This window comes from Oncorhynchus masou, unplaced genomic scaffold (assembly GCF_036934945.1).
Source record: "Oncorhynchus masou masou isolate Uvic2021 unplaced genomic scaffold, UVic_Omas_1.1 unplaced_scaffold_3478, whole genome shotgun sequence".
In the NCBI taxonomy this organism is placed as follows: domain Eukaryota; kingdom Metazoa; phylum Chordata; class Actinopteri; order Salmoniformes; family Salmonidae; genus Oncorhynchus; species Oncorhynchus masou.
Genome location: NW_027009886.1, coordinates 22,361 through 35,464, shown reverse-complemented (window position 1 = coordinate 35,464; position 13,104 = coordinate 22,361). Strand labels below are relative to the sequence as shown.

The 13,104-nt window shown below is 43.4% G+C and overlaps 1 protein-coding gene across 1 annotated transcript; it reads left to right on the top strand.

Moving 5' to 3' along the window:
- The first annotated feature begins 525 nt into the window (after positions 1 to 525).
- On the top strand, positions 526 to 10,993 carry LOC135534481 (hydroxycarboxylic acid receptor 2-like). Its single transcript, XM_064961459.1, has 2 exons — positions 526 to 1,594; positions 8,556 to 10,993. The coding sequence occupies exon 2, from the start codon at positions 8,655 to 8,657 to the stop codon at positions 9,654 to 9,656; it is 1,002 nt and encodes a 333-aa protein (XP_064817531.1). The 5' UTR covers positions 526 to 1,594; positions 8,556 to 8,654; the 3' UTR covers positions 9,657 to 10,993.
- The last annotated feature ends 2,111 nt before the right edge of the window (positions 10,994 to 13,104 follow it).

The window sequence follows — 13,104 nt, the reverse complement described above, 5'->3', positions numbered from 1 at the left end:
GTACTAGCCAAAAGTTTGGACACACCGACTCAAACCCTGGAATGAGTAGGTGTGTCCAAACATTTGACTGGTACTGTACATATATACATATACAGTTGAAGTCGGAAGTTTACATACACCTTAGCAAAATACATGTTCTGGGATTGATTTGCACTTTTTGCTCTAGGAGACAGAACGCGTCTCCTTCCTGAGTGGTATGACGGCTGCGTGGTCCTATGTTGTTTATACTTGCATACTATTGTTTGTACAAAGGAAAAGGCGGGCTAAACAGGCTCCCATTAACATCGAAGGGGCTGTAGTGGAGCACGTCGAAAGTTTCAAGTTCCCTGGTGTCCACATCACCAACGAACTATCATGGTCCAAACACACCGAGACAGTCGTGAAGAGGGCACGACAAAAAAATTTCCCCTCAGGAGACTGAAAAGATTTGGCATGGATCCCCATGTTCTACAGCTGCACCATCGAGGGCATCCTGACCAGTTGCGTGACCACCTGGTATGGCAATGTCTCGTCATCTGACTGTAAGGCGCTAACAGAGGGTAGTGCATACGGCCCAATACATCACTGGGGCCAAGCTTCCTGCCATCCACGAACTCTATAATAGGCGGTGTCAGAGGAAAGCCTATAAAATTATGAGAGACTCCAGTCACCCAAGTCTGTTTTCTCTGCTACCGTAAGGCAAGCAGTACCGGAGCGCCTAGTCAAGGACCAAAAGGCTCCTCAACAGCTTCTACCCCCAAGCGATAAGACTGCTTGAACAATTAATCAAATGGCCACCGGACTATTTACTTTGTTTTGTACACTGCTGCTACTCGCTGTTTATTATCTATTTATAGTCACTTCATCACTACCTACATGTACAAATTACCTCAACTAACCTGTACCCCTGCACACTGACTTGGTACTGGTGCCCCCTTGTATATAGCCTCGTTATTGTTATGTTATTATGTTACTTTTTAATTTTTTTTTTACTTCATTTGGTAAATAGTTTCTTAACTCTTATTGAACTGCACTGTTGGTTAAGGGCTTGTAAGTAAGCATTTCACGGTAAGGTCTTCACTTGTTGTATTCAGCGCATGTGACAAATCAAGTTTGATTTGATGACTCTTAGGTAAAAGCGGAACTGTGTGCCTCAGCAAAAAGTCGTCCCCCAGATGTATGCCTAGTTTTCTTCTTATAAGGCCAGCACATTTCACCTTCTCGTATCTCATATTATGTCTATATCATGATTCACTGGTATTTGGAACAAAATCCCCTATTGCTGTGAACAAGCAGTTGCATGCCAAAACAATGACATGACAATGACATGACAAAGATAAAGCGGTGTGGGAAGAGGACATTGAAATGAAGGTTGATTGCAAAACTTCCTGAATTACCTCAGAGATCTTGCTGTTTGTGATGTCACACTGGCTCTGGCCAGTCCTCAGAGGAAGTCATTCTCAAAGTCAATCTAAAGACGTTCTTCTTGAAACCAACAGAAACGCCTGAACAGTGGAGACACACAGGAGAGGAGATAAATATATGTTGAGGGGAGCATAGACTGCCTTTTAAACCCAATTGTTGTCACACTGACCCCAAATGCATGACTCAACTGGTGAGTAGTGGATACATATTCTAAACATGTTCAAATGTTATAACATTGTTGTGATTACACTTGTGAGGTGTGTGGGTGAAAGGGATGCCACGACATGACCGGTAACTAGATGGTTGAGTTTAATGTCCTCCTCAGACAACTGACTCATACACTATTACAATGCTATAACATGCAATATTAGCTAGCAGTTGTCTTTAGTTGACCTTTAGTTGGCTCTCCTATTTTGATTTCTAGACAAACAAATCCTTTATCTGATTTCCCCAGATTTTGTTTTGCTCCACCTTGTTGGTTTGATTCCTGTCTTTAAGTTTGTTGTGTTTATTTTTTTTTGCCTCTTCTTGGGCAAATGCAAATGTAGTGGCCGCTCATGATGGGTGTCTTTTAGGATCCAATGTCTTTCAGAACCCTGCTTAAACCCCACCTGTTTCATTTTGGTTGTTGGTCAGCGACTCTGTCAGTTTCCCCTACTGTTTGAGCGACATTTTAGGTTTTCCTTGTGGGGAACGTAACAATATATATAACAGTATGTTGTTTCTAAATGTTGTTTCTCATGTCTGTGTCATGTTTCTCATCAAAGGCTTATTCTACATCAAAAGGCAATTTCATCAGCTGTTCATGAGAAATACAGTGTTTACAAGCAAACGTAGCAAGCATTTCCAGTGAACATGCACTGAAGGGAGGAGTCCATTTTGAGCTTAGAACACACATCGTTTAATTCTACGCTGTGTGTTTCTGAATGCATGGCAAGTGAGGCTGGAATATACAAAGAAGTGAAAGGGTGTGTAAATATTTGAATTTAAAACAGAACATTGTTTAATTGGAAAAATGGGAAGTCACTATTTAAATCAAATAAATGTTATTGGTCACATACACATATATAGCAGATGTTATTGCGGGTGTTTAGTGAAATTGCTTGTGTTCCGAGCTCCAACAGTGCAGTAGTATCTAACAATTCACAACAATACAAACACATCTAAAAGTAAAAGAATGGAATTAAGAAATATATAAATATTAGGACAAGCAATGTTGGAGTGCATTGACTAAAATACAGTAGAATAGAATACAGTATATACATATGAGATGAGTAAAGCAGTAGGTAAACATTATTATCAGCAGCTACACAGCTGATGCCTCCCGTACTCTTCACTAACACGACTAGAAGCCACAACATCACCGGATTCCTGCCGTAAGCTCTGGAGCTTTGCATTGGATATCGCAGCTGGCTTGCTGCTACCGAGTGGCTATAGTGGCTAATGCCCTTGTCCCTAAGCTAGCACCAGTTAGCCTCAAGCCAGGCGCATCTCCCGGCTAGCAAATGAAATTACTCCAGCTACAATACCTCTTTTGCCAATTGGCCTGGACCCTTTGTCGACACGGAGCCCCGCCGATCCATCACGACTGGTCTGCCGACGTAATTCTGTACGTTGTGCCCTCAACTGGCCTTTGCTGGACGTCAGTGAGGACACTTCTGCTATCCCCAGCCTGCTATTTTAAAGAACTCTGTGTCTCCCGCTTGTTAGCGTAGTAGCCTGCTGGACTGTTCATTAATCACGCTACTCCATTTTGTTTATTTTGTTTATCTGTTGGCCCCAACCTCGATCTCAGTCCCTGTGTGTAGTTAACTGACCCTCTCTGCCCATTCATTGCCATTTTACCTGTTGTTGTCTTAGCTGATTAGCTGTTGTTGTCTTACCGTTGTTGCCTTAGCTAGCTCTCCCAATCAACACCTCCTTTGGCCGCCAAAGTATATCTCCCTGGTCATCCCCAAAGCCAACCCCCTTTGGCCGCCTTTCCTTCCAGTTCTCTGCTGCCAATGACTGGAACGAATTGCAAAAATCGCCATAGTTGGAGACTTATATCTCCCTCACTAACTTTAAGCATCAGCCATCTGAGCAGCTCACCGATCGCTGCAGCTGTACACAGCCCATCTGTAAATAGCCCATCCAACTGCCTACCTCATCCCTATATTGTTTTTATTTACTTGTTTTGCTATTTTACACACCAGTATTTCTACTTGCACATCATCATCTGCACATCTATCACTCCAGTGTTAATTTGCTAAATTGTAATTACTTCGCTACTATGGTCTATTTATTGCCTTACCTCCTTACTCCATTCGCACATACTGTATATAGATTTTTCTATTGTTATTGACATTACTTTTGTTTAACCCCTGAAGTCCACGATCAGCTCCTTCATTTGGTTGACGTTCAGAGGGAGAAGTTATTTTCCTGGAACCACTCCACCAGTGCCCTCACTTCCTCCCTGTAGGTTGTCTCATCATTGATGGTAATCAGGCCTACTGCTGTTGTGTTGCCTGCAAACTTGATGATTGAGTTGTAGGCGTGTGTTGCCACGCAGTCATGGGTGAACAGGGAGTACAGGAGGGGGATGAGCACGCACCATTGTGGGGCCCCTGTGTTGAGGAACAGCAAAGTGGTGTTGTTTCCTACCTCCTACCTTTACTGGGGACGGCTCGTTAGGAAGCTCAGGACCGAGTTGCACAGGGCGGGGTTCAGACCCAGGGCCCTGATCTTAATGATGAGCTTGAAGGGTACTATGGTGTTGAAAACTGAGCTATAGTCAAGGAACAGTATTCTTACGTAGGTAATACTCTTGTCCAGATGGGATAGGGCAGTGTGCAGTGCGATGGTGATTCCATCATCTGTGGGTATATTGGGGCGGTAATCAAATTGAAGTGGGTCTAGGGTGTCAGGTAAGATCCTTAACTAGCCAGAAGTGATTGCTACGGGGCGATAGTCATTTAGTTCAGTTACCTTTGCATTCTTGGGTACAGGAATAGTGGTGGACGTCTTGAATCATGTGGGGACAGCAGACTGGGATTGGGAGAGATTGAATATATCCGTTAACACTCAAGCCAGCTGGTCTGTGCATGCTCTGAGGACACGGCTAGGGATGCCATCTTTGCTGGCAGCCTTGCTAGGGTTAAAACACTTAGGGCAAGGGCTTACTCATGTCGGCAACGGAGAACAAGAACCCAAAGTCCTTGGTAATGGGATGCGTTGGTGCCACTGTGTTATCGTCAAAGCGGGCGAAGAATTTGTTTACTTGTCCGGCAGCAAGACGTCGATGTCCGTGACGTGGCTGGTTTTCCCCTTTGTAAACAGCGATTGTATGTAGACCCTGCCACATACGTCTCGTGTCTGAGCCGTTGAATTGCGACTCCAGTTTGACTCTGTACTGACGTTTTGAATGTTTGATTGCATTACGGAGGGAATAACTACACTGTTTGTATTCAACCATATTCCCAGTCACCTTGCCCTGGTTCAATGCGGTAGGTTTTAATAGTCACAGTGGGAACGACAGTGCCTTGCAAAAGTATTCATCCCCCTTGGCGTTTTTCCTATTTTGCTGCATTACAACCTGTAGTTTAAATGTATTTTTATTTGGATTTCATGTAATGGACATACACAAAATAGTTTACATTCGTGAAAGGAAATGGAAAAAATTACTTGTTTAAAAAAATTATAAAAAATAAAAGACGGAAAAGTGGTGCGTGCATATCTGTTCACCCCCTTTGCTATGAAGCCTCTAAATCAGATCTGGTGCAACCAATTACCTTCAGAAGTCACATAATTAGTTAAATAAAGTCCACCTGTGTGCAATGTAAGTGTCACATGATCTGTCACATGATCTCAGTATATATACACCTGTTCTGAAAGGCCCCGGAGTCTTCAACACCACTAAGCAAGGGTCACCACCAAGTAAGTGGTACCATGAAGACCAAGGAGCTCTCCAAACAGGTAAGGGACAAAGTTGCGGAGAAGTAAAGATCAGGGTTGGGTTATAAAAGTTTTTTGGGAAACATCCCACAGATCCCCATTAACCAGTTGGATTTAGGGGGCGCTATTTTAATTTTTGGATGAAAAATGTTCCCGTTTTAAAAGATATTTTGTCACAAAAAGATGCTTGACTATGCATATAATTGACAGCTTTGGAAAGAAGACACTCTGACGTTTCCAAAACTGCAAAGATATTGTCTGTGAGTGCCACAGAACTGATGTTACAGGCGAAACCCAGATAAAAATCCAACCAGGAAGTGCCGCATTTTTTGAAACCGCTTACGCCAATGACTCCTTATATGGCTGTGAATGAGCTATGAATGAGCTTACGTTTTCCCCAAGGTGTCTACAGCATTGTGACATCTTTTTATGCATTTCCCTTGAAGAATGGCTGTAAGGGACCATATATGGCATGTGGTCACATGGTGTCTCCCACAGAAAACCTTGCGTAAAATACTGAGGTAGCCAATTTTCCAATCGCTTCTTATGAGAAACCAACTGCCTCGACGGATATATTATCGAATATATTTGTTAAAAACACCTCGAGATGGATCCTAAACAACGTTTGCCGTGTTTCTGTCGATATTATGTAGCTAATTTTGAAAAAGGTTTGGCGTTATAGTTGTAGCATTTGTCGGTCGATTTCTCAGCCAAGCATGGTAAAGAAACGGGAGCTTAGGGGTGAATAGTTATACATGCTCAAGCTTTCTGGTTAAAATAAGCGAACCTGTCTATATAAAGTTCTACAGTTGACAGTGCCTGTCAGAGCAAAAACCAAGTTATGAGGTCGAAGGAACTGTCTGTAGAGCTCCGAGACAGGATTATGTCGCCGCACAGATCTGAGGAAGGGTACCAAAACATGTCTGCAGCATTGAAGGTCCACAAGTACACAGTTGCCTCCATCATTCTTTACCTCTTGAAACTCCCCATCCCGGATCCGGGATTGTGACTAAGCCTCATTAGCATAACGCAACGTTAACGATTTCTGAAAATCGCAAATAAAATTAAAATAATGCGTTTGCTCTCAAGCTTAGCCTTTTCTTAACAACACTGTCATCTCAGATTTTCAAAATATGCTTTTGAACCATAGAAATTGACTAATTTGTGTAAGAGTATGCAAAGCTAGCATAGCATTTTGTGTAGCATGTAGCACGCAACATTTTCACAAAAGCCAGATAACCAAATAAATAAAATCATTTACCTTTGAAGAGCTTCTGATGTTTTCAATGAGGAGACTCCCAGCCACATACCAGATGCGCAGTGTTTCCTGAAAGCGTCTGTGTGTAGGAGAAATCGTTCCGTTTTCTACATTGCGCCTGGCTACCGAAACGAACCGAAATGCAGTCACCTACAACGTGAAACTTTTTCCGGATTAACTACATAATATCGACCGAAACATGGCAAACGTTGTTTGGAATCAATCCTCAAGGTGTTTTTTCACATATCTCTTCATTGACATGCAGTTCTTGGAAGCTTGCTTCTCTCTCTGCTCCATGGAAAAATACTGGCAGGTGACTTTTTGCGCACCAATTTCGGCGCAGGACACCGGGCGGACACGTGGTAAATGTGGTCTCTTATGGTCAATCTTCCAACGATCTGCCTACAAATACGTCACAATGCTGCAGACACCTTGGGGAAACGACAGAAAGGGCAGACTCATTCCTCTTGCGTTCACAGCCATATAAGGAGATCATGAAAGACAGAGCCTCAAAAATCCTTGTCATTTCCTGGATGCCAAGTCATCTTGGTTTTGCCTGAAGCTCACGTTCTAGGGCACGCACAGAGAAGATATTTGTATTTCTGGACACGTCAGAGTGTTTTCTTTCGAACAGTAGCAATTATATGCATAGTCGAGCATCTTTTTGTGACAAAATATCTTGTTTAAAACGGGAACGTTTTTCTTCCAAAAATGAAATAGCGCCACCATAAGTGTAAGAGGTTAAGTGGAAGAAGTTTGGAAACACCAAGACTCCTAGAGCTGGCCAGGGAGGTCACCAAGAACCCTACGGTCACTCTGACAGAGCTCCAGAGTTTCTCTTTGGTGATGGAACCTTCAAGAAAGACAACCATCTCTGCAGCACTCCACCAATCAGGCTTTTATAGTAGAGTGGCCAGATGGCAGCTACTCCTCAGTAAAAGGCACATGACAGCCCTCTGGTGGTTGCCAAAAGGCACCTAAAGGACTCTCAGACCATGAGAACCAAGATTCTCAAGTCTGATGAAACCAAGATTGAACTCTTTGGCCTGAATGCCAAGCGTCACGTCTGGAGAAAACCTGGCACCATCCCTATGGTGAAGCATGGGGGTGGCAGCATCATGCTGTGAGGATGTTCCCAGCAGGGACTGGGAAACTAGACAGGATTGAGGGGAAGATGATCCAGAGCACTCAGGACCTCAGACAGGGGCGAAGATTCACCTTCCAACAGGACAATGACTTGTGGTTTGTGGCTTCGGGACAAGTCTCTGAATTTCCTTGAGCCAGCCAGAGTCCAGACTTGAACCCGAACGAGCATCTCTGTAGAGACCTGAAAATAGCTGTGCAGCAACTCAGGGTCTGAACAATTATGTAAATGTGATATTTCAGTTTTTTACTTTAAATACATTTGCAAAAAATGTATAAAAACCTATTTTTGCTTTGTCCTTATGGGGCATTGTGTGTAGATTGATGAGGGAAAAAAGTTATTTAGAATAACACTGTAGTAGTGTTTTGTTGTAGTCTTGCTAACGCCAGCTTCTCTACTTCAGCTCGTGTAGTCACGTGGGTCGCGGCTCAACCAGGCTTGTTTTGCTGAGCTCTTTGCATTATTTATTTATTTGACCAAATAAGGGATCCCCGAATGACGCTGTGGTTTAAGGAACTGCATCTCAGTGCAAGAGGGGACACTACAATCCCTGGTTTGAATCCAGGCTGAATCACATCGGCCGTGATTGGGAGTCCCATAGGGCTGCCTGCAATTGGCCTGGCTTTGGCCGGGTTTGGCTGTCTTTGTAAATAAGAATTTGTTCTTAACTGACTTCCCTAGTTAAAGAAAAGTTAAAGAAAGAAATAAAAATGAACAGACATTTCTTAGAAAATACATTTGTCTGTGTGTCTGTCTTGAAAGCATGCCCCAGTTAAAAATGTACTTCATTTTCTCACATGTTCCTTGTTTCTACAGATATTCCTCTGAGATGCTTTGAAAAGAGGAAGAGGTGGATTTTGTGAAAAAACGGCAACATCCAAAGTTTCCTGGAAACGAAATCATACTCAATCAAAGATGGCTGAAATGGCTACAGTTGCACACGATAACTATACTTGCAGAGAGAACCTGTCCTGCATATCACCTCAGAATCTGGTGGCCGACATACTGCCTCCTGTCCTGATTATAGAGCTCCTACTGGGCCTGCCAGGCAATGTAGTGGCCCTGTGGATCTTCACTTGCCGTCTGAAGATCTGGAGGGTCAACACTCTGTTCCTCTTCAACCTGGTCCTGGCTGACTTCATGCTGCTCATCTGCCTGCCCTTCCGCATTGACAACCTGCTCCGTGGGGAATACTGGGTGTTTGGCGACGCCTGGTGCCGGATCAACCTCTTCATGCTGGCTGTCAACCGTTCGGCAAGTATTGCCTTCATGACTAGCGTGGCCTTCGACCGCTACCTCAAGGTGGTCCATCCGCACCACCGCATCAACCACATGACGTCTACCCAGGCGGGAATGGTGGCGGGGGGCATCTGGGCGGTAGTGATCTCCCTGCGGGTCCCCCTGCTGGCCACCAACCTCCTAAGGGAACATGGCAACATCTCCCTGTGCCGCAGCTTCAACTTCTACACCGTGATTCCCCCGGCGATCCTGCTGCACTATATGGTGTTCATCGGGGAGTTCTTCCTGCCTCTGCTGCTCCTGCTGTTCTGCTCAGCCAGGATCGCCTGCATCCTGCGCCAACGGCAGCTGGACAAAGAGAAGAAGGTGCGGCGGGCCATCCGGGTGGTGGTGCTAATTGTGGCTGTGTTTGTGCTGTGTTTCTTTCCTGGCATCGCCACAGGCCTGGTTGCGCTCTATATTAAGCAGTTCAGATGTTGGGACTGTGAATCCTACAAAATGGCAGGCCAGCTTTTCAGCCTGTCCATTGGCTTCACCTACCTTAACAGCGCCCTGGACCCTGTCATCTACTGCTTATCCAGCTCCATGTTCCAGAACTCCCTCAAGAGCTCCATCAATAAGATGGGCCTTGTGGAGTTGAGGCTGAGCCGACGGGGAAGCATGGCCAGCGATGGGTGAGGGAGGCAACTCTGGCCCTTTCCTCCAGAGACAGGCCCCACCTTCTAGAAGGTCCTAATAAGGAGAACAGACTCATGGCAGTGAATTGAATGGAGACGAGACAGTGGAATTTTACAGCTGTAATTAACAAGCCATATGTTATATTCAGAAACATTTCGTAGCTATGTGGGATACGTACTTGAAATGGCTGAATACCAGTTAGTGTGAAACAAAGATAGGAAAAAGAATGCAACCATTCCATCTGAATTTGACATTATTTTCACAACCATCTGATGTTGTAGAATGGCATTATGTTTTTGTCTTGATTTTACTAATATGTCTGTCAAACACACCATCATTTTTACCAAATACAGTATTCATACAGCAAGATGTTTAATCAAGTGTATGTGTTACTCAGTTCTTTATAAAATATATATTTTTATGTGATGTTTGTGCTTAGAGTATACCGTACACTGTGTACAAAACATGTTCTTTCCATTACATAGACTGACCAGGTGAATCAAGGTGAAAGCTATGATCCCTTATTGATGTCACCTGTTAAATGAATTTCAATCAGTGTAAATGAAGGGGAGGAGACAGGATTTGTACGTCTTGAGACAATTGAGACATGGATTGGGTATGAGTGCCATTCAGAGGGTAAATGGGCAAGACAATAGATTTAAGTGCCTTTGAATGGGGTATGGTGTTAGGTGCCAGGCGCAGTGGTTTGAGTGTGTCAAGAACTGCAACGCTGCAGAGTTTTTCACGCTCAGCAGTTTCCCGTGTGTATCAAGATTTGTCCACCACCCAAAGGACATCCAGTCAACTTGACACAGCTGAGGGAAGTATTGGAGTCAACATGGGCCAGCATCCCTGTGGAACGATTTCAACACCTTGTAGAGTCCATGCTCCAAATTGAGGCTGTTCTGAGGGCAAAAGGGATGCAATGCAATATTAGGAAGGTGTTCCTAATGTTTTGTACACTGAGTGTATATTTTTCTATCTCGATATTTTGTTAATTTGTGATGAATGAAATGGCAATAAAGATTATCCTGAATGTTATGTAAAATACATATGAAGTCAAAGCCACAGAAGCCACAGATGAAGGGGAACTCTTGACTGCTGCTGGGGGAGAGAGACTCTTCTCTTCAAAGACTCACATTATCCACACAAAAGTGCTACATGTCATCCTTTGTTGCACAGCACCTGGCAGCAGCAAGAGAACTCAATCAATGGCTGTAGGTGTAATTACCGCTGAGCGACCACTGCTGTGCCAACATGTGACTCTGACATGTGGCTTACTGGGACGATACACGGCAGTGCAAACAGAGGTATTAAATATCTTTCTCTCAAGTTTCCATTATTACTCACAGATGATTTTCTTTTGCTCAAATATCTCCAAAGCTAATATACAGGGGATTGGGGAGGCTGTCGTCTAACTCTTTAATAAGAGAACAAATACAATCCACTGTGATCATGCACACTGTCTGTGTGTCTTTAATAGACACAAAAACCAAAGGCTTGGATTTTAATGCAGTGGTTATAAACCGTTTCCTTTCCGGGGACCACCAGATAACCATCAAAAGCTCTTGAGGACCACCATGCACAGAACCGCAGAATTGTTCAACAGAAAATATCTTATTGGGAGTGAAATTTATCAGTGAATGTAACATATTAGTTAATGGCTTATTATTACACAAGGATGTTTGTTAAAAAATAGAATTACAGTACTTGTGTTACTGCATGTGTTACTGCACTGTAAAACTACTGTAGAACATTTACAGTTATACATTTCACTGTAATACCATTTTTGGATCAATGTATCAACCTACGTGACATCAAAGAGGGCCAACCAACTTTCTGGTAGAGAATGCAGTGATGACCACTAAAATTGTCACCCGCAATGAAAAGCAGTGCGCTATGATAAACTGCATCTAATGGCTTTATTGAAGTGGCAGCGGTGTTCATCCAGGTGATGTCGCCATAGTCTGAGACCGATGGGAATGTCGACTAAATAATCTCCTTTCTACTATTTAGCGAGAGGCAGGACCTTTTTTCTATAGAAGAAGCTCATTTTTATTCTCAGCTTCTTGACTGACTCATCAACATGCTTTTTAAAAAACAGCTTTTCATCCAATCCAGATGCCCAGATATTTGTAATTAGGGACATGAGCAGTCCTACAATCTAAGCTAGATACCCTCAATCTAACAAATCATCAAGGAACCCACCAGGTACAACCCTAAATCTGTAAATAATGGCACCCTCATAGACGTTATCCTGACCAACTGGCCATCCAAATACACCTCCGCTGTCTTCAATCAGGAAGATCACTGCCTCATTGCCTGCATCCGCTACGGGTCCGCAGTCAAACGACCACCCCTCATCACTGTCAAACGCTCCCTAAAACTGCGAGCAGGTCTTTCTAATCGACATGGCCCGGGTATCCAGGAAGGATATTGACCTCATCCCTTCAGTTGAGGATGCCTGGTCATTCTTTAAAAGTAACTTCCTCACCATCTTAGATAAGCATGCTCCGTTCAAAAAATGCAGAACTAAGAACAGATATAGCCCTTGGTTCACTCCAGACCTGACTGCCATCGACCAGCATAAAAACATCATGCGGCGGACTACAATAGCGTCGAATAGTCCCTGCGATATGCAACTGTTCAGGGAAGTCAGGAAACAATACACAGGAGGAGATCTGCCTCCGCCATTCCAGCACCATTTCAACTTAAACATTTAAACATCATCAAATCAACAAGGCTATATATGCTGAGTTTAATACACTGAAAACAAACTTAAAGATACCAAAAACTATTTACTCCAATCAATGTTGCTAAATATCATGTGGCTGTCTATGGTACTGATTTGTCATTTTTGTCATTTCTATTAGGATCCCCATTAGCTAACGCCGTAACGCTAGCTAATCGTCCTTCGGTCCAACACCAATTAACAAGGCATTACAAACAACAATACCTGACAGGAAACACATTTAACATTCAGTTGATGCTTTCTATTTCCTGTCCAGTCATAAGGTCTATCTTGAAGGTAGATTTACTTTTTATCCTGAGAAATAGGGATTGGTAAAGAGTTCCATTCAGCTATGGCTCTATATAAAACTATAGATTTAAGGTGATTTGTCCTTGACTTGGGTTGTCTTAGCAGCCCTGAATTTGCAAACACACACCCCCAAACATCTTCCCACGGCTATGCATGTGAACGCATGTTTTGTGTTATGTACTTGAGTGAAGACCCAAAAGCGGTTTTAACAGAAAACAGAGTTCTTTAATGAAAAACAGGAATGGCATAAATCCTCTTCCAACGTAGTCAATGGAACAAAAAGAACGTTAGAATAATGCAGGATGCACCTGCCAGGCAGACTCCGACAGGATAGGACAAGGTGGAAGCAAACGGGACGACAGCTTGCTTCTGGCATCAAAAACACAAACAAGAATCAGACACTGAAAG